Here is a 26,767-nt window from a genome sequence, read left to right on the forward strand (position 1 = left end):
TCGCAAAGTTACTCTAAGGAATGACTTTGGGGATAAGACTTCAGGAATAATAACAAAATTATAGCCTGGCTTCAGATACCTGGTAAGAGAATGTGGCCAATCAATATGAGGTTGCAAGGAAAAGCATGTAGTAGTTTTAGCTCTTAGACTGTGCACAAGTTTTAGGGCTTAACATGCACAATTTTAAGATTGTATTTGGAGCTTAAGGTAGTGTATGAATGATCCTGGTTGTCACAGAGTCATGCTTATTCACTGCTTCCGTCTGACATTCTATTACCTAACTTAGAGGTATTAGAATATGTTAGAACTTGTGTGCGTCTAGGCACATCTGCGTACACACATATGGAGAATCACATAAACATACGAACACATGTGGTCAGAAGAATGACATCATGAGGGTATGACACAAAGAAGACAATGACTCATGTTCTATAAACTCCAGGCTTTGGTGTATGTGTCCCAATAGACACTGCCCAGCCTTTATGCCTATCAACATGAATTTCTCTTAGCACGGAGGTAGGTGCTGGGATCTGAAGCCTTTGGAAGATTTCACAGTGACTAAAGTAAGAGTGTCAAGACTGACCCAAGCTTTACACTTGGGCAAGCCTTTCTTGTACAGAAAGTGATTAATTTCTAGGAACAACAAGGACAGCAATGGGGAGAGAAAGGCCCAGATATCTCTCCCCATAAAAGCAAGATGAACTCTGAAAGTTTCACAGTAGATGGCAGAGGTTAAAGAAAGCCCAGCCTTTTATAATTGTGTTTTACATCTCCATATAACCCATGCCAGGCTGCAAAAAACAAATATTGGACTTTAAAAAATAATGAATGCATTTCTTTATTAATGCAAGAGCTATGTGTGATGTACAGTATTGTCAAACCCAATAAGCTGAACTTGCATTAAAATTGCATTAACTTTTTTATATTAAATCACATCTTGTATTTCAAAAATGGCTATAGTAAGGTTGAAATAACTTAATTTTCTTCACACTCCAGTCATTAAAGTTTTACCTTCGAGAAAACTGCATGGTAGCCAACAGCCTAGATGTAGAAGGTTTTAAGGGCGGAAAGAAAAAAAAATTCCACATGATTAAAACCAACCTTTTTTTTTTTAGAAGAGACTTTTGCAAACATATTTTCTTGAGAGTATTTAATAAATAATGTAGTCGTATAGCTTCCCATACAAAAATTTATCACCATCTTTGCTCTGTTGGAGTTAATTGGTTTTAACTCATTATTATTTATTTGGTTATTTATATGGTAAAACCATTTTGAACGCAGCCTATTGGAAATCAGTTGAGAGATACTGACCTGTGGCCCAACTGGAAAAGGGGGGTGGGTCTGACTGGCCTGGTGCTGGTCAGGAGTTCCTGGGTCTGGTAGAACTGTATTTCCTCTGGCCCCTAGAATTCAAAAGAGAAAAGTTCTCTTAATGTCAAGTCCACCCTGGGAAAAACATTGCTGTGATGTCACGGGACACAGAGGAACAGGTGCTTATGAAAGAGTGGTTCTTCAACATCTCCAGTTTTCAAATCACTCACAAATGGGGGGAAAAAAGATGTTACGGTACATCCAGGATGGCTAAATCCTCAGGAGGTGGACAGGAAAGACAGTAGGAAAATGTATACTGCCTTGGATATCAGTTTAGCTAGCACACTTAAGTTCAATGTGTGTTATGAGCACATGTGTTCATGCATGTGTGTGAAACCATGTCTGTTATGCACAGGTGAGTAATAGATATGCTAATTGTCCAAAGCAAAAGGTACAATCTCAGGTATGACCATGTCTGTGCGTACTGTTCCCTGGTGAAGATTCCTTTCTTTGCTCTGTACCCTTAAGCTATCTCTTTATACTGGCTTTGGATGGACACTCACGAATGCCTTTTTCTAAAACCACAACCATTTCCAGTGCTCTCCTTCACAATGTTCTAGAAGAAATATGGATCACCCTTAGGCAAGTTTTTAGGGTTCAGAGCAAAAGAGAAATATCTCACCTCTAAATCACTGAGACCCACTAGCTACTGTAGGCACCGTATACACCACATTCCTGAGCTGAGATCCTGTTGGATTTTCAGCACCCTGGTAATAAACCTCTTAAGCCTTTGGGCATTGTCTGTATGCTCTGTGCTTTGTTTCAGGACAAACTACTGTGCTTAAAATAATGCTGGAAACAATACATACTTGAATTAAAAATAAACGACATTGTCAGCCATTTCTGAAGTGTACCTGTTGGGATTTTATTTATTTATTTATTTATTTTTTGAGGTTTGTAATGGGGCAGTTAAAATCCAGTTCCAAGCCAACTTGAACAAGATCCACTTTCCTGGTGTTTGTCCTATGAATAGCAAGTGGAAGACATTTCAAACTCTGTTTACTGGCATGCTGTGGCCAACCAATGAAAAAAGATATGGTTCTGTCATGCTTATAAATTTTAAAAAAGGTATTATTGGCTCATTTAAAACAAATTCTTCTATATAGTCTCCAAAGGGACAGACTTATAAATAATGGAAATGTGGAAAAAATACTTCAGCACATTAAGCTACAAATAAAATTGACTGCTACATATTATTCAATTGACTTCTATCTCCACAGCAATGTGTCAATCATAACAGCATTTTATAATAGGATTAAGCAATAAACGGGCAAAGCCATTATGCAGAAATCTGAAAATCTGATTAATTTGTAATATTTTTTTGTGCAGAAAGTCAGGAATGGACATTGCTTGGGGAATACTTACAAGCATTCTATTGAAATTTCTAAATTGATTTGGAGCAAACTAATAAAAACACAGACTTGCTGACATTTTATAAACTGAATTCTGTCAAGATATGTTTGGCATTTTAATGATCACTGTCATTTAATAACAAGGGTAAGATGACCCATCAGCAGATACCACATATGCAAAAGAACTTTCTCCAACATTTTTCATATATGGTTTATTTATTATGCTTAAAAATCAGGTCATGTTAAGCTAGACAGCATCTTATGTACTATAAATCTCATGATCTCCATTCAGCCCTCAAATAATGCTTTTGGTCAAATACTAAGATTAGGCTAATTTGCACGTGACTGAAAAATTCACTGTTTGGAAAAATTTTGTTGCTTCTTCAAGTTTATCAGGCTGGGATTTTTATACTATAAAATGAAAGTTTTACAACATACAGAAAAATAGAAAAGTTCTTTTAAACACTTAAATATACACCCTGATATTAACATTTTTATAGCAAGAAAGGTTCCTTTATATCATTTTTTCATGTGTTCAGAATCCATTTTTTATTATATTCTCAACATGCCCCACTGTAATGTTGAGGACTGCTCATATGCAGTCACTGTGCCAACACGAGGGTATGTTCTATAACTCTATACAGATTACATTTGCTTATATTTATTCTTTGGTGCTCTGAGGCCCTAACTGGTGCCCAGCAGCATGTTCTGAGAATGGCTAGTCTCAAAAAAAACATGTTCAGTGCAGTCTGGGGCAATTCCACACAATTTCATGTGTAAAATGAAGTCTTTCACAGGCTCTGGAGGAGATTATGTATGCTTTCCTGCCTGGATCAAAAAGTAATGTTTCTTCTTAATGCGCATCTCCATTTTCCCCAAACACATGTATCACGCTTAACCTTGTAGGACCATAAACTAATCTGTTTGCTTGGAAGGTAGTTCCTGTACAGGGGCCTTGTTGGAGCCAGAGGGGAATCAACAGTCAGAATGAATAAAAGGCATTGGCTAAAGGTTTTTAGGGATTTGAAGCAACACTTACTGTATGATAGCAGAGAATCTGAGGTTAAACATTTCCATGGCACAGACAAGCAAACATAAACATTTGGCTGAGCAGGTGTGTCTTGAGCAGGAAGCCTAGGAAGCACAGTACGCTATTGGGGACCAAAGATCCCAAGGCAGCCCTCTGATGTCAGCTCTGCAGTGAATGGCCTGTGCTTTAAAACTTTCATATTTTCAGTAGCAAATAGCAAATGCAAAAAAAAAAAATCATGCATTCTGTAATGTTCTCCTAAAAACATAATTTGCTTTGATCATATTTACCTTACTTTCCTTCCTTCTCTTCTACCTCATCTTCTTCTACCCTCATCCTATCTGCTAGTTGACCCCTTTGACCACTAAGCTCTGCAGACCAGGGCATTTCATTTGCAGATGGTAACTATTCAGTCAGCACGAATAGAGGTCTGGCTTAAGATGCATGTTGACATCCACTTGATTACTTACTACTGCTTAGCATTAAATCTTGAGAATATCTTACAATTATTAGTGCATTGACAAATTTTATCTCAAAGCCCAATGACTTCTGCAGCATGGATCTAGAATGTCCCTACAGCTTCTGTTTTAAAAGCCTTGTGGTCATCATGTACCATGATGAGGGAGTGGCAGAAACTTTATGTAGGAATGGACAAGCAGAAGGAAGCTGGACTTTTGCAGGGTTGTCTTTGAAAAGGACGATGGCATGCTGGTCCCTTTCACACACTCATTCTGCTTTCTGGTCACCAGAATTTTGGTATCTCTGGGGATCTTGTCTAAGATAGGCCCCCAAAGAGAGGGGGAAACTGGGCATGGGCTGAAACCTCTGAAACAATAAGCCAAAATGAATCCTCCCTCTCAGGCTCTTTGCCGCAGTAACAGAAGGCTGATGAGGAAGCATGGTATAGAGATTAAGGGAAAGGTTTCTTAAATTTTTAAACTCAGCCAGGTTTAAATTTAGATCTGCCACCTCACTGGTAATATGGACTTGGAATTGTTTTCCAATTACTTATTTGTCACTCTCTCTAATAAACGTCAGGGATGCTGACAGACCTCTCTTCACAGGTTGGCTGCTGTGAGTGCCCTATAGATCATATACATTTAAATTCACTGGGACCCTGCATGCTTGCTCTGTAAGTGCTGCATCTGCTGGTTAATAGACTTCAGCATAGTTCGTGTTTAAAGTAATATTTCATATCATTTAATTCGTTCAGAGTGTTTACTCACCAAAGCTAACTGGTACACATTCCGATCTCTGTGTGTGCAGACCTTGGAGAGACCTTATACAGAGGCTAATGGCAATTCACCGACCTTAACTATGTACTGAGAAACATGAGATCAGTGTCTGGAATGGCACTCAGTACTTGGGTCTCTCAGAGCTTATAAAATGTTATGTTTTTAAATTGTCTTCCCTCATTAGGCAGGGAGCTGTTTCCTAGACCCTATAGATACCAAAATCTGAGGATATTCAAATCTCTTAGCTAAATCTGCATAACATTTGCATATAACCTATATGCATTCTCTCTTTCACTTTAAATTGCCTCTAGATTACTCGTAATGCTGATGCAATGAGCATGCTAATTAAATGTTATACTGTGTTGTTTAAGAAAAAAGTTTACATGTTTAAGTGAAATTCTTACCCAAATAGTTTCAGTCTACGGTTGGCGTGTAGGTGAGATGGTGATGACATGTGGGTCTCAAAATAGGCTGTTAGTCCATAGGTTACTTCTAAATTCACAGTCCATGGCTTACACTGTTGACCCCCTACCCCTCACCCCAGAGTCCCAGTCTGTGAATCATTATTGGAGCTTCTTGAAGCATTTCTCGGCCCGTAGAAAGCTAAGGACAAAGATGGCATTTGTATGGACATTTCTTAAATTCCACGAGGATAAAAGATGACAGGGAGCGAATAATGGGGCCTCACTGGTCAGAGAGTACATTTCCTTTCCTCTGGGGACAACATATGACATGCACCACTGAATGCCACTTGCACGAATGTATACCACTGGCATCCCACACACACCAGTGGCATCACCACGTAACACTGGCTTTGTGTGTAGGCACTAGTCTTCAGCAACATGACCCCTGCTGCCTGCCCAGTTTCCTCATCCTGGCTGTCCTCTCACCGTAGGCAGATTGAAATTTCTAACCTGGAAAGGGGACGACTCGAGAGTCTCAGATACATATTCTGTAATTGCAGTCTATCTGCAGGTATTATTCACGGAGTGTGAAAGGGTCGTAGTCTGGAATTTTAGATTAAGGAACTTTGTCAGAGACACTCATTCTTTCAACAACACCTTTTCTACCAGATCTCAGATCTGAGACTCACAGTGCCATTTGTCCAAGAGAGAGAGAGAGAGACAGAGACAGAGACAGAGACAAAGAGACAGAGAAAGAGAGAGAGAGAGAGAGAGAGAGAGAGAGAGACAGAAGTGGGGAGTGGAGAGACTGGGCCCAGTCCTGCTTCCTTTGGTGATCCTGAGGACTGAGGACTGATCCTTTCACACTCTGCCCTCTAGGTCCAGCCAAGCTAGCAAGCAGTCCTGGGTGCCACTGATGATTCTAACTGGATTCTCCACAGTGAGGTTGTTGATATATATATATATATATATATATATATATATAATATATATATAGTAATATGCATATATATAGTAATATAGTATATATATATAGTGACAGTTATATATATATGTATATATATATATATATATATATATATATATATATATATATATAGTGATAGTTTTTGGTTAACACCAGTCTAGCCAGGCTTAGCATCTCAAACTTATTCCAACGTAGCAGCAGGTGTTCAATCTGAATTTGAATTTGCCTCCCTTTGTGGAGTAGACTATTCCACATAAATTAAGATTGAAATATAACAGCTTTCATCCTCCGGGCAGGGACTCCTTCCTGGAGCCTCACCATACTGTTTTGCCAAGGGGGCTTCCCAGCGGCTGCAGGCTGAGAAGAAGAGGACCACAGGTCAGACTGCTTGCCCTTGTGTGCTTCCCTGTGCCTGCTGTCCCTCCAACAGATGGCAAGGAAAGTTTCCTTGTTAACGACCAATGCATTTTTAATGAACCGGTTCCTTTAGAAGTCTGAATGTGGGATTTTCTCCTCCATGCATGAGCACAAGCACAATCACGTGAAGGTCACGAGGACCTGCCAGCTCCTCTGGTACTTCATACCATCCTTACCTGTTCTCTGCAGTTTTCACCAGTAGCTGAGGGATGCACGGGTTACTTAATAGGAGTCGGGCAGTTGAGCGCATTACTATTTCATGTTGAGCAGGTGAACCCCAGCTAAGCAGGGCAAAGGCCCCTCTAAATTAAACTTCCCTTTCTTTCAATTTCTTTAAGAGTTCTCAGTGTCAGAAAAGGAGTAGAAGTATTAGACCTGCCCATAAAAAGTGGCTAACGGTGGTCAGGATCTCATACACACGCTTATGTACACACCTCTACAGTCTGTTGGTGGGATTCGAGACGCTAAAGTAATAAGGCTAACTCTATAAAGGACACTGTAAATCCCACATTCATTAATCCACACGGATTTGTGTGCTTTTGCAAATTGTCTTGTCAGGTACCTACAATGCCCCCAACTGAAGCTCAGAGAATAGAGGCTTTCTGATAATGTTAGTGTGAAAACATGTCTATCTTCTTGCTGGCAGTGACTCCTGTGGCTTCTGGAAAGAGAATCTCAGCTGTCCTTGAGGGAAGGGTCTAGGTTCACAGTGGTGCTGAGCGATGACATTTATTTTAAGGTTGCATGTACAAGCGAAGATCAAAGGGAGATTTGGGATATTTAGCTAAAGCACGAAATACTCCCTATAGATCCCTTATTTGGACTTGGTGACCTGATCAGATTTTGTAATATTAACCAAAATTATCCAGTGCTTCACTCGGTTTTACGTGTAGATTTAGTTTGTATACTCCACAGGGATTTTTAAAGTTTTGGTTTTTTTTCATCAGAATTCATCAAATCCCCCTTACATCTTTTGCCAACATTTTTTTTTATCATTTGTTTTCACATCCATCTAATAAAAGTAGAGGCCCACTCCTTTGATATGTAGACCAATCAACGTAATTTCCGAGTCTGTAAATGCTTGCTGAAGAGAGATGAAAAGAGAGCCATCAGACATTAACATAATTCCATGACAAGCTATTAGCTGATAAAGAGCTTTGGGGTATCAAAGCCCCTTGAGCGTCAGACCTCCCAGGTGAGGACTGTCATCTCCTGATAGCCTGCAGGCCATCTCTCGGCTGCAGTGTGTATGCACCATAGACGACCGTGAATGCTGGCATTTGAAACCCCGGGGTGAGCTGATATTCTTAAAAAAGGATGGAACCATTTAATCGCAGACTTTCAGCCCCATGAAAACGGTATAATTTTTAAAAGGTCTTTTAAAGCAGGAAAGCCTTGCTCATACAACACATCTCTCCAAGGAAATGACAAGGTCGGGCCATCCTCAACACGGAGGCATTGCGTGGAGTGTTTCCTCTTGACTGTGGTACTCTGGTGGTGTATGGATGAGGCAGGGTCTGTGCACCCAGTAGCTTTATGTCGTCTGCGGAGATCTGCCTCATGATTTCTCATGTCCAGCTCTATGCAGGTGTCAACAGCACAGGCTGTGGTGCTCAGTGCAAATAAAAATACAGGTCCCTGGCCTGGGGCTGGGTAGTCAGTTCCCTTTTTCTCTGAGCCACAACCTCAAAACCTAGCACAGAGGATTATAGTCAAACCTGGCAACCTCCTCCTGGAACGCATTAGCTTTCTGGATCTGCGGTAGATCCAGAATGGTCAACTTTGCCTTTTGAGGCCATTTCCTTTAAGAAGAGCAGAAGGAAGAATGAAAAAGTCACCACAGCAGGGAGGGGAATGTAATGGAAGTTTTGCTTCCTTTAAAAATCAGTTAGATTATGTAAATGTGTTTTGTGTTAATTCTAAGTGCAGGATTTTAGTTTGGGCTTCAGTTCGTCTATGCCTCCTGTGGGGCATAGTCTCTGCCAGCTGGTAAGGGCTTGCCTTGTACAGCACAAGGAGGGGCGTGCTCTAGGACTTGGAGGAAGACCACCCCAAAAGAGAAGGTGTCGCAGTTTGGAGAGATCAGAGACAGATGGTGAGGCAGCTTGGAGGAGACAGTCGGAGAGAAACGTTTTAACACAGTGGCTTGGAGGAGACAGCTTGTTGTGTTTGCTGTTGACAGAGATCAGTCTATCCCCCCCCCCAAAAAAAAACCCATTGGCCCTAAATAGATGGGAAAAGTAAAGGGGTCTGTGCCCTCCTTCCCCACCAACCTTCTCTCTTACCTAGGGTTAAAGGGTTGGTAGAAGGGAGGTAGAGGCTTAAATACCCTAAATAAAACAGAGTATAAACATGAGCACAACAGGGGACAGAGGTCAGGAGGTCACAGGCTTTCCCTGCTGTCCACACCCACTCCGCTGTTCAAGTGGAGTTTACTAATAAAATACAAATCCAAAGGTAAACTATCAGGACCTTAGAAAAGATGGAGCCTAATAAAACTCCACCCAAACAGCAAGAGTGCCAGGGTCAGCCACCCTCAAAGCCTCCCCTCAGTCAGTTTCTAAAGCATTTGGAGTTTCTTGTTTTTCATCAAAAGACTTTCTCACAAAGCATCTTCAGGTTTTAGAAATTGCACCCCAACTTAGACCTGCTTCCTGGTAACCTCTTCTTACCTGTGTTCAAATCTGAAGAATGCGCCTGTCCACAGGAGAAACTTAAGCATATTTTTATCTCCATAAGTAATCAAACCTACAAATCATCAACATGTGTCTTAAAGGCTGTTATCACAGCTTATGTTTGGTTGAAAATTAAGCTAAAATTTTATTTTGTTTTCTATTGGCTAACATTATAGGTGTCAATAATGAACTGACTGGGTGTAAATCTTTCCAAAGAAAATATATGACAAATGTTACATAACCCTTTTTTCTAGCAGTCAGAGATAAGACAGGTTTTTATTTTTGTTTCTTTTGTTTTATTGTTGTTATTGTTGTTTTAATCCGTGTAGACTGAGCTGTCCTTGAACTCTTCCTGCTTCAGCCTGCCAAGCACTGGGTTACCAGGGTGTACTACCAAGCGTGGCTTTTCTATAGAGTTGCCCTTTCTATTCTGTTAGACTTTTACATACACAGATAATCAAACCATCACCCATCTTGACATCAAGGCAATGTGGTTGGTTTAGCTTTACATTTTTTTCAAGCTACTCTACTCTCTTATAGGACAATGGACAAAAAGCACTAAGGGCCAGTTTAATTGTGCTTAGAAAGCAGAGTAATAAATAACCACTGAGGTGGAGGGGCTGTGGATTGGGGGGGTCAGGAGAGGGGTACGAGCTCTTTCTTACTTCACATGTTCACTGTGGTGCTGTGGTGTTGAAGTGGGAGGGTCAGAGACTGTCACAGTGGTTTTCAATGTCCCATCATCCTGCCTCTTCCAGGAACATCCTGATTTATACTATTATAGCCTTTTTGTCTTACAGGCCTACCCCAATGACATTCTCACCATGAGAGTTCTAATCCATGTTCAGTTTGTTGGATTGTAACCTAGTCTCACATGGTTGCCTGGAAACTGAATCCTGGAAAGGACAAAAGGTCAAATAGGTTAGTTATGGTGATGATGGTGAGTCTAATTTGGTACAGCCAGATGTTACCATGGTGCTGTACTCTTCCTGTCTTCTTTAAGATTCTCAGACACTGCCTAAATTCTGATGTCTGCATAGCTATTCAGTGGCAAGGAAGCACAGATAGGACAAGCAGAATATGAGCTAAGCATGAGCTATGACAGGACACATCATTATTTTTTTGAAAGTGTTGGCCTCTGGGTGCAATCACTTCTGGTAATAAACATGGCACAAGATTCCGGAGACCTCCAAGAAAGCAATGGTGGTCCTCAGTGCAATGTCTGCATTCGTGGCTTCCATGCCCAGGTAATCCAGCAGTCACGGACCAGTTCCTTTCCATGGATTTTGGGATTTCACAGGGTAGTCAAAAGAACGAACGTCAATAGTTGAATGACACTCTTGCTTTCTACTTTTCCTCCTCATATTTGGCTCCATATGTAAGGAATAAGCATTAATCATCTTTTCAGGGGCTTCGTGAAGGTCAAATGTCAGTTGAAACTTATGAGGAAGGCTCACTTCTGTTTCTCAAATCCCAGGCCTCGGACCCCCCCCCCCCCACTAGTCAGATCCACATTTGGCAAAATCCTCAGTCTTTACAAACATCACACACAGAAAAGAAAACACTAGTTTTGAGTTTATAATCCCAGCCTTTTCCCCACCCCACTTCATCCCTTCTGATCTCTCCCTCTTTTCCTAGTTTTTTAAACAAATTGAGTGGTGATTAAAGCATAAATGTACTTAAGTCTCCTAACACAAATCAGACACGTTTTCATAGACTTTCAAATTTTATCCCACAGAAGTTGGAGGGGTGAAAGGCAGAGAAGAAGAATATTCAAGAGGAAGGTTCTGAAGGATTGTCCCAATCATAGCCACTCTGGTCCTGAGCCCAGCACAACCCACCGGAAGACACCCAGCCAAGAAGTGTCCGTCAGAACAAGCTGCCTCACGTTCTTAAAGAGAAGCATATTTACCCTTCATGAATCACAAGAGAACTGATGCCAAACCTAGCCCGATATCATAGCTCTGGGATTTATAACAAATTTTCTGACCACTTTTTCCTCTGTACCGATATCTTTATCTTTCTATTTGTGAGGATTCGTGAAGAGTCTGCTTATCCATTTCAGTTATTTTCTCTCAGAATGCCACATTCCCTACAAAAGTAACCAGAGTGCCACTTTAAAAAAAAGGAGACTAAAATTTAAAAACCCTTAAAGAGGAAATAAAGTTGCATTTCTGCTCAGATGCTCCTGAAGGGTAGCATTTACAGCCAGTCTTGCATGTGGCAAAGGACTGGCGAAAGTAGGGTCATTTAGGACTCAGCAAAGGACAGAAAGAAGCACCCCAGAGGAATCACATTGCGTGAAATTGTGGCATCACACCTAGTTAGCAACCCCTTACTGTAATGGAGCCTCACTAACAGTACAACAGAACCCAGCCGGAGAAGAAGAGTGCTTCTCAATACACTAGGAGTGAATCGCTAAGACCTCTAGAGATGGGGTAATGAAACACTGTGTTCCCAATAACTCTAAGCATTTCTTGATTCTGAAAACGCCAGTCCATGCCCTATCAGTAAACTGTTCTTAGATTTTTTTTTTTTTACTCAAGCATTAGTTATTTAAAAAAAAGAAATCAGCCAAAGAACTAGTCCAATTCAGGAATCTCCTAACCATTTTTTTTTCTCTGCCTTAGTCTATTTATCTCTTAGCATAATGGTAATTGAAAAAAACAGTGATTGCTAAAAGATGCTATTAACTGGAGTGCATTCATAGTTTGTGTCACTAATAGAGTGGGGTCATATTCTTTATCCTTTTAGCAAAGCATCATTTTATTGTCTTCTTCTTCTGTAGCTTTTGTTCCACTTAAATGAAACAAAGGCTGTTCAGAACTTGTTCAGATTATTTTCATCACTATATTTTCTCTATTACAAGAAAACATCTTTCATGCAGCAATCTCCATGTGCTATGTTACCATGTTAGGGGTGTTTATGGTCACTGTTTGTTACATAAAGGCACCACACACACACACAAAAAAAAAAACAACCCATCATTAATTCATCTTTTAACTTGTATGCTCCAAGTCAAATATTTTAAAAATCCATTTACTTAGTTTACATTTTTGTTTACAACTTTGGTGCTGGAATTAGAACAAGAAGTACAGCTAGATCCTAAATGCAAGGAGGAATAATAGAAATATGCGCTGATTAAACTATATACGATACTTAATCGAGATGCTATTAATGTCAAACTAATGAATGCTCTGTGTTGCAAAAAGAAAAGCTGCGGTGAAACCCTGGCATACAACTGACTCTTAGACATACGACACGTCACCCTCAACTGTTTTCCCTTTAAGGTGTCACAGTAAGACTAGTGTAAGGAAGAAAATCTGCAGATATAGGCGTAAATAAAATATTTTTGTTTTCATTACTCACTGGCTTTCACATATCAATAAATTATGACGCAGAGAATAGGTGATAGAATAAACTGGAAATTTACATGCGATCTGGGTGGAAGATGGAAACTGAATAGTTCTTGTACAAGAAATGAGTTGACAGAAGGGGTCAGGGAAAGAAAGGATGACTGAGAGTCTGGTGTGAGCCTGAAAATTCCACAGTGGGCATGTCATTCACCCTTTATGCCAACACCGGACAATGAGAATTAAAGCCCAGAAACTTTAAATAACTCAAATCCACAACTTCTGCTCAGTGTTATTAAGTTTTGTTTTGTGCAAAAGGAGGGAGAGAAGAGAAGTTGTGATTCAAGCTAGAATGAAGTCAAGCTGCTAGGTACTTTCAGCCCCAAATGCTCAAGACATCAATCTAAAGAATGTCCAAACCTGTGCACATGCATAGAGAGACCAAAACTGTGAGCATGCGTATTGAGGCATGTTTGCATGCAGTTACAATCACTGTGGAGCTGAGCTATTCAGTGCTTGGTTTCTAGAGACCCTGAAAGAAAGGAGAAGTATCATCATGGAGGCTCAGCTCCTCGGGAGAAACTAGAAGTGCAGAATATTCTACTTGAATATGATAATAATTCTTTAGAAGACTAAGCAAAGTGGGAACACTTACTGGTGAGATAATAGCATCCCTTCAAGTCCTTTTGCTGGAGCATACAGCCATTCTGTGATTCGCACACTGCTCTTGCTTTTGTGATTACTGTGTGTTCTGCCTTTCCCCTGACTCACCACAATCAGCCTGTCATGCCTACATGAAATTCCATGATGTCATTCCAGATCGGTTGGATGGCAGTAGTGCCTGCTATGAGCCCGAGTCTACAGCCTGGTTGTCAAGGGCCATCTTCCCTTTCTCAACTGAAGAAGACAAGTTGAATTTTTGCAGGCCCCCAAATGAGAAGGAATGATGATCCTTTCTATGCATATTTTGTCCAGCAAAGACATTGGTTGCAAGAAGCATCGCCTGCAGGGCAACCTTTCAGTCAGGAGAGTGTAACTGTGTGGCTCTAAATGATGTCCCAGCCACCAGGCCATGGTGTTGTAACGTCTTCAGATGACAAGGCCAGACTTTCCAGATGGTTTCTAAATAAAGGCAGTATGGGGCAGCCCAGTGCACCAAGACTTCAGAAAATCAGATTCTGCGAGATTCAGGAAAACCATCCACATGACCTGTAACTAGAAGCCCCAAATAGACAACGGGTATCCTTAAAACCCAGTCTAAAACTGACAGGATAACACAACCCTGTGACCCTTGTATTCAGGATGCTAATAAGGAGGCCCATGAGATCTTAGCATGGGCTACACAGAAAGACACTGCTTAAAAGAATACCAAATTATTGTTTTATTCACATTTGTGTTCAGCCTCCATGTATCCATGTGTGAGGATGTCTGAAACTGGAATTACAGCCATTTGTGAACTGCCATATGGGTGCTGGGATTTGAACCTGGGTCCTTTGAAAGTGCAGCCAGTGCTCTGAACGTATGACAGGAGTCTACCGCAGAAAGCATCTGAAAGACTCTACCTAGCAGTGTTCCAAAGTAGATACTAAGACTCATAACCAAAAATTCAGCAGAGTGAAGGGAATCATATGAAAGAAGGGGAGTTTGATGTGGAAAGGATAGGAGCTCCACAAGGACCAAACATATCTGGGCACAGGGTCTTTTCTGAGATGGACACTCAACCAAAGACCAGGAGAGGATAAAACCTAGAACCTCTGCTTGGATGTGACCTGTGATAGCTCAATAATAAATTGGTTTCCCATAGTAAGGGGAACAAGGACTATTTCTAACAGGAACTCAATGACTGGCTCTTTGACCTCCCCACCACCCAAGGGAGGAGCAATACTGTTAGGCCACAGAGGAGGACTTTGCAGCCAGTCCTGAAAATACCTGACAAAACGGAGTCATATGAAAGGGGAGGAGGTCCTCCCCTATCAGTGGACTTGGAAAGGGGCAGGGAGGAGATGAGGGAGGGAGGGTGGGATTGGGGAGGGAATGAGGGATACAGCTGGGATACAGAATTAACAAAATGTAACTAATGAGAAAAATGAAATTAAAAAAAAAGAATACCAAACACACACTCACACACACACATACAGACACACACACATACACACACACACACACACACACACACACACACACTATTTGGTCTCAGGAAGTACAAATATCCAGAAAGGAGATCAACATTATGTATAAAACTATTTCTACAGATAAAAGCCAAAATTCTCCAGAACTCGTGAAACAGGTTCCTATCTGCCTACAGGAGTCATTTCCCTAAATTTGACAAAGGAATCTTTGAATGCCTGTGATACTTGTCAGCACACCTAAGTCCGCTAGCCTCCTGGCTCTTTCCTGCTCCCAGCTACTTTTATGCTCCATATGGTATGTCTCCCCCAACCCTATGTTGCTACCCTCTTGCTCTCCCACTATGTCTCTTGCTATCTCCACTATTCTCCCCTGCTATACCCTCACATTTGTCTTACAAATATCTTTGGCCATGTCCACTCTGTTTCTCTTTTTCTCTGCTCTGGACTCTTCCAGACAACGCTATATAATTTCTCTTTCTTATTCCTAATAAAAAGCTTCCTCCTGATATCATGTCAGCAGTTTCTTTACTGCAACTCACATACTACTACTACTACTACTAATAATAATAATGATAATAAATAATAATAATAATTTTTAAAGGGTCCTGTGAGATGGCTCAATGATTAAAGCCACTTTCTGCTGGCTTTGACCCACAAAGTGGAAAGAGAGCCAACTCCTTCAAGCTATCCTCTGACTGCTAACATGAACACCAAGGCATGTGCCTTCCCTCCACCCCAAATAAACAAACTAACAACATAGGCTAGAGTTTGGACTGGTTTATGCTTTTATCTTTGTTTCACATTGTAACTGGATGGGCAGAAATGAAGGTATTCTAAAGAAACACTTGTATCCACACACCCCAAAGAAATGTGGTAGAAGGATAAGTCAGAAGGGAAACTTGTCTCTCACAAAGAGATTTCACAGTTGTAACAAAGTTTCAGACCACTGTACAGGATGAGGCTGGAGCAGACAATTATGGGTCAATGGTGGGTGGAGCCATGCTTTGACCCAGACTGCTTGGATGGGCACATCCCTGTCCCTCTGTTTTTCTACACTTCAGTCTGACCCAAGACCCCAAAGATGAAATTAAGGGATTCACTGGATTTCTTGGTCCCTTTTCCTAATGTTTTAAACTCAATAAATCTCTTTTTCTGCTTTCTACATGTTATGGGCTTATTGGGAATGAATGGCCAAACCTGGCTTGGGGTGCAGAATGTGAGACCCAAGTTCAATAACAAAGTGAGTTGCCTGTGGAACGTTACATAAGTTAATTAACCTGATACTAAGTTTTCTCAACTGTAAAATGCGATGATAGCATCGACAGTGTGGTTGTGAGACTTAAATAGATAGCTGGCAGAAGCTTACCGCTGTACCTGGCACTAATGTGGCAAATGCTCTCTAAGTGTTACTGGAGTGTTGTCCGTCCTAACAACTAGACACACTCTGTCTCATCATAGAAGATTTTGGTAAGAGAGGGGGGCGGAACACTGTGGCCACAGGGGATTGTCTCTAATGAGGGGTCCTTCCCTCTAAAGTTCAGAGGAACCTGCAAAGTCAAACAAGTAGCCAGCCAATACCCAGGAGCGAAGGTGGATATGTGGGAAGAAATGCAAGAAGCCTGGACAAGGAAGAGACCTCTGATGTTCAGCTCAGAATCTCAAGTTCTTGGAGCTTCTGTTTAGTTTTTTCACCAGTAGATTTCTTACACAGTTTTGCTGAAGAGTCCCTGTTCTTGTTCAATTTATTGTATGTCTTCAGCTGCTCATCCGGGCACTCTCTGTTAGCAAGTGTCTAAATTATCTCTGCCTTGGCCCCTGCTCCCTCTCTGGGTAGCTGACCTGGATTCTCTCACACCACAGTTACCCCAGAGCTTGCCTCAGAGGCCCTCATGGGTACCCACAGGCATTACAGGCATGCCTTTGCTCTGTCCTGTCTCCCGCCCATCAGCATGCTGAGGACAAGATGGCCTGTCAACACTGCCACAGAGTGAGGGGCCCCTGAAACCTCACCTTCAGCCCCTATATCCACAGATAAAAGCCATAAGGGTTTGGGAGGAGCAGGCAGGCAAAGATGCCTGTTTGAGACTGCTGTGGTAACAAAAGCCAGCCCAGGAAGGGTCTACAAGAGCATTAGCGCCTCAGGAGGAGCAGACCATTCTGAAGTAGGATTGCCCTTCTCAGTGATTTACCAGGTGTGTGATCTCAAGCAAGTTGCTTGATCTTTCCAGCTCAGTTTTGTCATCTGTGAAACTGAAATAAAAACAGTACCTGCCTTCTAGGGCTAGGATTAAACCCACTAATCCATATGAATAAGTCACATGATCACAGATTTGGGCACGGAGGAAACGTTCAGTAAAATGTGAGCTTTCTTTAAGCTGATCTGTGGAGGAAGATAGTGACCACTTTGCCCAGAACATAGGAGAAGTTCCAGGCACCCAGACTCCAGAAGAGTGTAGGCCCAGAAAACCTGCTGTTTGATCTGCTTGATCTGCCTTAGGCTCAAGAGCCTCGAGCCTTATTAAGACCTGGGAGTGGATAGAGGCAGAGCCTGCAGCTGAGTCCTATGAAGACAGCATGGATGGAGCCAACCCAGCAGCACCCCTCCCACAGCATCTCAGGAGGTCTCTGTGGACAGGAGAAAACTGCAGGGCTCAAGGTTTCAACACAGGGAAGACAGAGTAGCTCCTATGCGAACGAGGAGGCCTGTTTTAATGTGGAAGGGAGCATTTTCAAGAAAAATGAGTAGCCGTGATGACTTTGGCCAGAAACTGTTCAACTGGTCCAGAGGAATCTGTACCTGGGATGAGGGGGAGCTGCTGTGAGTCCACAGAACTCAGTCTGTGTCCAACATACGCACAGATGGTTGTGCGGGTGGATTCCAACACAAGGACCACATTCATAAACAAGGGCCATGCGAAGGAGCCCTCAGCGATTCTCTGAGCCCAGCCTGGGTTTTGTTTCTAGTTTCTTGCCACTGTCAATCACACACACACACACACACACACACACACACACACACTTGCCCGGCCCTGCAGGGGGTTATTCCTGCAGCTCCTGAGTCCCAAACCAACTCGAAACTTCCTCATCTGGACAGTCTTCATGCATTCGTTCACCCACTCAACGTATTTTTTTTTTCATTTCTCACTAGGTGAAGGGTGTTGTTCAAGACGTTAGTGACACACAGCCACTTCCCATATCGTACCCCTCAATGACGTGATGAGTTCATCCACTCCTGAAAGAACACCAGCTATGGAGGCTGGGCTGCGTGGAGCGCACAGCCCATGGAGGGCCTTACGTGTTGAGCTAGCAGTCAAGCGAAGGACAGAAATCACAGGACTGATCCCAAATCATCTCCAGGGAACCCACGAAACAGGACAGGACCAAGATGGCCCTCTCTATTTCTGCAAACCTTGCCCGTTCTATTCTAAATAGGGATGATCCTTAATAGGGGTTGATAAGTTATTTATTTAACCCCCCCCACCTTCTTGGAAGTTATCTTTTAAAGTAATTTACTTTTATTGATTCATCCTATGAAAAGACAGTTTGGGGAGATACTTGAACCTACTCTTAAAACTGTTTAAACAAACAAAGGTGCCCGGAAATGGGCCAGTCACTGGAGTGCTTGCAGTGAAGTGGGAGGACCTGAATTTCATCCCTGGCACACATGTGAATACACCAGGAGTGGTGGTGCATGCCTGTACTCCAGTGCTGGAGATGTGTATCAAAGTGGGCAGCTGAAGCTGCTGGCCTCCCAGCCTTGGGTAATTGTCATGGTCCAGGACCTAGTGAGAATCCTTGTCTCAAAAACAAGGTGGGTGTTTGCTGAGGAACAACACCAAAGGCTGTGATCTGGCTGACACACACACACACACACACACACACACACACACACACACCTGCACGTATGTTTGCATACACATGATCTTGCGACACATATGAACCCTTTCTTAACACACACCAATCTGAAATGCAGTCCTATAGGGGTGGACAATCAACGTGGTACTGAGAGAAGGGGAGCCTTTGCCCCTTGTGCTACTGACTGCTTGCTGGCTCTCCTGCTATGGCAGGAGAGAGAGTAGTTCGGCAGCTCCCACCTGGGTGTGATTAGGCTGGGAGTTTTTGCAGGGCCACCCTCCTCCATACTGTTGAGCTTCCTAATGACTCCACACTGAGCTGCCCCAAGAGCCATCACTTCCTTAGGTAACAATGGATAAACATCAGCTTAAGAAATTCCAAGTCTGTATTATTTATGAAGCTGCAATTCTCCTGTAAATAACCCAGTTGTTAAAATGATATGTATCTATGTAATTGAGTCTTCTGTATACAAATAAATAAGACTTTATTGCAATGTCAGAAGTTAACAGACCAGTCAATAAAATCAATAGCTCACTTTTTCTTGCTTATATATCTAACTTTCCTCCACCTTTCCTGTGTCCTCTGTTTGTTCTGGTTACATATTACGGCTCAGAAGAAAATACAGCTCTTGTAGTAGTGTTTATTAAGTGCTAGGTGAGAGGAGGTGGAAACAAAGGGGAAAACAAAGCAGTGAAAGTCTCCATTTGTCTGGAGATTCCACTTTAAGAAAATAAAGGGGAGGGAGGAATGCATTGGTTAAAGCTCAGTACCTAAGTTTTCACGACGTCCCATCAAAGACATGGAAACTGGAAGACAGCCATGTTTTTGGTGAATGTCTGAGGTCATAATATACCATTACCTCTGTGCTGCCACAGCAGGCTTACTGGATCAGAGTGGAACGTGGCTCTGGCTGGGATATCCTCAGCATCTCTCATGTCAGTCCTTAGGGCTGAGGAGTTGCCTCAGCTGGGAAGTTCTGCTCTGTACAAGCTGGCATGTACTTCTCTGAAATATGTTGGAAACAGCGAGATTTGCTAGGCATTTTTTTAAAGCAATCTGCTTAATTGACGTGGTCCTTGTTGAGCTTACTATAAAAGCCTGAAAGGGCTTTTTATAAATTTTTTTTCCATTTACTAAAAAATCCAATTAAACAAATTGGAATCATTCCAACTGTTTTTGCACCTGAAGGGGGAAAGCTAACCAAAACAGAGAAAATGAAAAATCAAGAAATTAGATCAGTCTAATCTTCATGATGTTTCCATTTCTGTGCTAGTGATGTATTAGTATATTTGCACAGAACAGCTTGTCCTTTCACATGGACTATACATGTTGATTTAGTCCTCTGCATCACCAATGAAATCAGAAAGAATATTCCCAAGAAAATACCTTTAGCATTTGCAATACTTGAAGTGGAAGTTCGCTGTTACCCTGGACAGATATGGTCTTTAATCAGGGGGTTGTAATGATGTGCTTCGTGTCGTTTTATGCTTTGTTAGTACATGGTAATATTTGTCCTTTGGCTTGGAGCATGACATCATAATTCAGATTTGAATGGAAATTCTGTATTATAATAAATAATTACAAAAGTGTTACAACTGTGAGGTATGAATAGTAATGTAAACTGAAAATCCACCCTTTGGCCAAGCCAAAGCTGCAGCAGAAGGTGGTCAGGAAGAAGCCGTGGCACCAGCAAACCTGAGAAAATGTAGGCAGTTTTGTTTTGGGGGACGTATTGACTTATGCCAATCTAATGATCTTTATTCCTTTGGCTGGAATAAAAGAGTCAGGCTTAGACACAATCAGCATGAGCTATCTAAGGGACTCTGAAGGAGTTGTTGATACTGCCAGATTCTCAAGGAAGAAGGAATAAAAGGATATGCAGACTCGAGGGCGATCGGTAAGCAGGTTGCATTTAGAATCATAGAGAGAATGCGAGTGGTGAGATGACCCAGTGCTGCTCTCTGTGAGCACTGGCTGCTTTCACAGAGGTCCTAGGATCAGTTCCCAGCATCCACTTGTTGGCTCACAACCATCTGTAACCCAATTTCCATAAGATTTAGTGCCTTCTACTGGCCTTCACAGACACCAAGCATGTACATGGTACACAGGCCTAGATGCAAGCGAACATCCATGCACATCAAATTGAATCAAATCAATCTCTGAAAACACCAGAGAGTGGGTAAAACCTGGGAACAGTTATTAGGGCAATGACGTAAGGATGCAATTCTGGAAAGCAGCTTTGGGAAACGGACGCTATTCATAGCAGACTCGCAAAAGAGCAACTGATGAAGTTAAATAAGAGCATGCAGTTGACAGTCACCTGGTGGCCTTGGAAGGTGAAGTTTCGTTGGTTGTTTCAGTAGCTTTACAAGGCTCAAGAAAGGGGATGAGAGAAATATACCCGTTAGCTGTGTTGATTTCCTAACATACGTTAGGTACTGATACTATTCTTAGGCTGGATAAATTTTTGCATGAGGACTGTCCCCTAAAGCCTATCTCATACAGACCCTGATGTTTCTAGAGATTAGCTTGCATCTGTGCAACACCTGATACCAGAATTATACAGAAATCTCAGGCCTCATCTTTTTGCTATTCTTTTGAGTTTTTCTGCTTGGGTTAAGGCAGGTGCATAGAAGGAAATCAATGCAAGTGCACAGGGCTTCAAGCTTAGAAGAATCTAACACGAATAGTTTCATTGGAAAAAGGGACACTGTACAATTTATTGAGTGTAGTATATAGTGTATTTAACCAGAAAGGGTAGTTTAGATGGGTGGTTATCAGATAGCATGTGAGAGGCTACTAGTTGGATGTAAATTATATTTTGTGGGCACAACCTGCTGTTAGGTAAAACAGAATACAAAGGTATAGTAGAGTGAAGTAAAATCATACAGGAAATAAGAAAGTACTTTGTAGCATGTTAAGAGTAAATATCTCATGCAGTTTTAGCTTTGTTATGTTAGTGGGTGTGATAATCTCTGATATGTAACGTGCTATAATGTAAGTCAGAAAGTTTGAAATCTGGATTATAAAGCAGGAAATGGTCAGTGTGGAGTAAAGCTTGATGTTTTCAGGAGTTATAATCTGAGTAAAAGGAGATAATTAAAAAAGAAAAGTTAAAAACATTAGTTAAGGAAACTGCTGCTACTACTAACGTGAGATTCTCAGAGTCAGGGGCTCAGTTCACACTGAGAGCTATCTTTGAAGAAGAGGAAGGAAAATATCATCCATGGTGATCAGAAGGAAAGAGAATGAAGGTATATGGAAGAAGCTGATAGAGAAGAAACCTAATGACTCAATTTTCTAGAGAAAGAAGACACTGGCTCATCTGCTGTGAGAGACATAAAAATGACCTGAATTTGAGAAGAGGGATGGATGTTGTTTGAGACAGCTACTGAAATGCGAGAATCAGACCTGTTTGTGAGCGCAGAATTGGTTGATGGGGCTAAGACCATGGAGTTTCTGAGGCTCCAAGCTGTGAGATGTAAAGGACTGGTGTAGTGGGGTGAGTGATGTCACTTTAAACAACATTTTCACATCTCAGTCTCCAAAACAACTGAATTCCATGTAGGAGACTAAGCATGATGGGAATAGCTGAGGGGTGGTACAGGATGCGGCTTTCCAAGCAGAAGAGTTTTGGATGGTAACAGAACTAGACACATCCATGGAGAGAAGGAGAGGACCACTGAGCCCAGGTTGCTGAAGAATATTGCATTCAGCATAGAAAGGTGCACGACAGAGCAATAGTAATAAAAATGGCATGGTACTGGCATAGAAACAGACAGGTTGATCAATGGAATGGAATCAAATGCCCAGAAATAAACCCACACACCTATGAACATTTGATTTTTGACAAAGAAGCCAAAACCATACAATAAAAGAAAGACAGCATCTTCAAAAAATGGTGCTAGTGTAACTGGATGTCTACATGTAGAAAAATGCAAATAGATCCATATTTATCACCCTGTACAAAACTAAAGTCCAAGTGAATGAAAGATCCCAACATAAAACCAGACACATTAAAGCTGTTAGAAGAAAAAGTGGGGAAGAACCTTGAATGCATTGGCACAGGAGACAACTTCCTGAACAATACCAACAGTTCAGGCACTAAGGTCAACAATTAATAAATTTCATGAAAATAAAAAGCTTCTGTAAGGCAAAGGACACTGTAAGGACAAAATGGCAGCCAACAGAATGGGAAAAGATCTTTACCTGACAGAAGACTAATATCCAAATTATATAAATATATATTTTTATATATTTAAATATATTTATATAAAATTAAATATGAACAAACCAAGTAACCCAATTAAAATATGGGGTACAAAGCTTAACAGGGAATTCTAAACAGAGTAATCTTGAATGGCTGAGAAACACTTAAATGTTCAATGTCCTTAGTCATCAGAGAAATGCAAATCAAAATGACTCTATTTTACACTCTTCAGGATGGCTATGATCAAAAACTTAACCATGAGTCCATGCTGGCAAGGCTGGTTCCTTCGCTCATGAGAGTGGAAACTTCTACAATCACTTTGGACATCAATCTGGCAGTTTCTCAGAAAACTGGAATAGTTCTATCTCAAGATCCAGCTATACCACTCCTTGACATATACCCCCCAAGTATAGACATCTATCAAATATAGACATATACCCCACAGAAACATCTACTCAGCCGTGTTCATAGCAGCTTTATTTGTAATAGCCAGAAACTGGAAACAACCTAGATGTCCCTCAACCGAACACTGGAAAAAGAAAATGTGATACATTTACACAATGGAATATAACTTGGCTATTACAAACAAGGACATCTTGAAGTTTGCAGACAGATGGAAGGCACTAACCTGGGACTATGGGGCCTCACAGAGACTGAATCACCAACCAAAGAGCATGCACAGACCGATCGTAGCCCTATTGCACATATGTAGCAGATGTGTAGCTTGGTCTTCATGTGGACCCCCCAATAAACTAGAGAAGAGGTCTGTCTCTGACTCTGATGCTTGCCTTTGGAACCCGTTCCTTTAACTGGGCTGGCTTGTATGGCCTCAGTAGGAGAGGATGTGAGTAATCCTGCACAAACTTAATGTTCCAGGGAGCGTAGATACCCATGGGAGAACTCCCCTTTCTCTGAGGAGAAGGAGAGGGGAAAATGGGGAGAAGGAGTGAGAGGAAGAAAGGGGGCTACAGTCAGGATGTAAGGTGAATTAAAAAATAAATTTTACAAAAGAAATGGGCAAGCAGCCTGATAATACATAGAACAAGGTTCCCATGGGAATGTGATGGAGAAGCGATGATGTGGTGTCGACAGGTAGGAGATGTAGCATTGCTGAGCACCTGCAGATCCTCTAGCACCTCGGATGGACAAGAATCGGCAATCCCCTTCTTAAAGGACTGCAAAGAAAGCCAGGTTCCATCAAGTCTGGAGGCACAGACACATAATCTCATCCTAATTAGAGGGTTGAAATAAGAGGATCTTCAAGCCAGCCTGGGAAGCTTGCAACTCAGCAAGACTATATTCTTACCTCAAAAACAAAACAAAACAAAACAAAACAAAACAAAACAAAACAAAACTGGGGCTGTGGTTCAGTGGTACATCATTTCCCTAGCAGGCACTAGCCCCTAGGTTCCAATTTCTACTACTGTAGAAAAAAAGATCTAGATCCACAGAGAAAAGCCAAGTTTGTTCAAAAGTGATGAGATAGAAGATGCTTTCAACAAACAAGGAAGTGATTTTAAACTTTAGGATGAGTTTGAACCAGACTTAGACATGCATCATTGTGTGTGTGCGTTTGTGTGTAGCCTCAGACATTAATATTATCTAAAGTGCCCCAGGTCATGGATGTGGCGTTAGCTGAGAACAATGGATGGTACTCTTCCTCATGAAACAGTGTTCTAGAAGGCAATCAGTATAAAAAAATAAAAGGCTGGTAGGAGGGTCAACATCAGGACATTGCTAAAGAGAAAAGAAAAATCACAACCTAGAGTACCAAGGCCAGAGTCAAACAAGAAAGTGGCATCACTTGAAATCATTAATCATTTCAAAACAGTGAAAACACAACACTGGGGCCTTTTAAAGCTTGAAGCCTTATGCAACCAAGACAATCAAACACAAAACTTCCTGGTCTTGAGAATGCAAATCCTCAAGAGAACCAAAGACCTGAGGCCATTCTGGGACTAAGATCATGGTGTAACAAGCTAATCGGAAGGCCTGGTGGAGACATTGGTGAGTGGCCAAGAGTTTGTGATGTCATCGGTACTGCGTTCATGTCATTGGTATTTGCTAAGTGACCTTAAAAATGTTTTTATTGGTATAAAAACAGACATGTTGATCAATAGAATTATATTGAAGACCCAGACATAAATCCACATACCTATGGACACGTGATTCTTGATAAAGAAGCCAGAAACACGCTCTGGAAAAAGACAGCATTTTCAACAAGTGGTGCTGGTCAAATTAGATGTCTGCATGTAGAAGAATGAAAATAGCTTCATATTTATCACCCTGCACAAAACTCAAGTACAAGTGGATCAAAGACCTTAACATAAAACCTGATACACTGATTCTGATAGTAGAGAAAGTGGGGACTAGCTTTGAATACACTGTCACAAGAGGCAACTTTGTGAACAGACCACTTATAGCACAGGCACTAAGATAGGACTTAGCTAATAAATGGGACCTCATGAAACTGAAAAGCTTCTAAAATGCAAAGGACACTGGCAACTGGACAAAGTGGCAACCAGCCTACAGAAAAAGAAACATTTTTTTTTTCACCAACTCCACATCTGGTAGAGGACTAATATCCAAAATATATAAATAATTCAAGAAACTAGATATGAAAAAAAACCCCAATAATCCAATTAAAAATGGAGTACAGATCTAAATAGAGAACTCTCAATAGAGGAATCTCAAATTGCTGAGATACGAAGTCTCAATTGGCTATCATTTGCAGCCAGGCAAGGTTTCTAGTGATGGTCCTGGGTTGCATTGGTTGAATTGTTCCCCAAGGAGATTCCATTGAGCTCACCAAACAACCCAGCCTGATGCTAGGACAGAGAGTTGCTCTCAGAAAACACACAGCCAGGCTCCATTGCCTTAGGACAATAGCCACACAGATCATTGAATGTGGAGAGGTCCAGGTGGTGCCTGCCTGGATCCTTCCCCTCAGCATTTGAGTCACTTTGGTTCAGGAAGGAATTCTGCAGGCTACCCAAAGAAAAACGTGGACACCAACCCAGCCACAAAACGTACGACCTACAGTCTGCACTGCCTAAAAGAGGTGCTGGGGCAAAGGTGGGACAGAACTGCTGGGAACGGCCAACAAATGGGCTCTTCAGGTACAGACAAGTGCCCTTGGGCTGTGGTTTCTGGCTTTGTGCTGTATTCCCTGGCGGTAGTGACTTCCCTATTGGAATAACAGTCAATGTGCCTCTGCGGCCTCCCTCAAGACCTCTGCTCAGAATTTACCCTGCTGGCAAGCTCTCCATTACCAGCAAACAACCCTGATCCACCCCTCCTTCTCCTACTATTGATCCTTCTACAATTGGGCGGCACTTTTAATTTTTCAAAGAGCTTTCACATACATTTTCTCATTTGACCCTTCCAACAATCCTGTGAAGTAGGGAGAGCAAGTACTATTATCCCCATTTGGAAGATGGGAGAAATGAAACACAAAGCACTTAAGCGGTAGGCCCTAAGTGATGTTAGACACAGCCAATTGGGGCCAGCGCTGAATGTGGGCATTCCCACTGCCTTCCATGCAGAAAGCGTGCGTTGGATTTTTGTGCATAGACATATGTGCCTGGGCTTATTCTTTTTGTCTCCATAATGGGAAGTTTCCAGCAGATGAGGAGTGACTATCACCAAGGCCACCTCATTTTTTATTTTTAATAATAATTCCTATAAACAACATTCTTTGTTTTCTCTGGACCCTTACCAAGTGTAAGCTGTTTTAGTTGCTGAGAAAAAAAAAGAAGGTTCTTTCTTT

At 41.7% G+C, this 26,767-nt stretch overlaps 1 protein-coding gene across 2 annotated transcripts in view; it reads right to left on the minus strand.

Moving 5' to 3' along the window:
- The window catches only part of Pou6f2 (POU class 6 homeobox 2), a 380,942-nt gene that overhangs the window by 261,139 nt on the left and 93,036 nt on the right, over positions 1–26,767 (minus strand). For both annotated transcript variants that reach the window (XM_021652839.2, XM_060372425.1), the window contains exon 2: positions 1,312–1,403. In XM_021652839.2, coding sequence (XP_021508514.1) covers positions 1,312–1,403 — 92 coding nt within the window. The remainder of the gene's footprint in view (positions 1–1,311; positions 1,404–26,767) is intronic.

The sequence above is a fragment of the Meriones unguiculatus genome, chromosome 19 (genome assembly GCF_030254825.1).
Source record: "Meriones unguiculatus strain TT.TT164.6M chromosome 19, Bangor_MerUng_6.1, whole genome shotgun sequence".
In the NCBI taxonomy this organism is placed as follows: Eukaryota; Metazoa; Chordata; class Mammalia; order Rodentia; family Muridae; genus Meriones; species Meriones unguiculatus.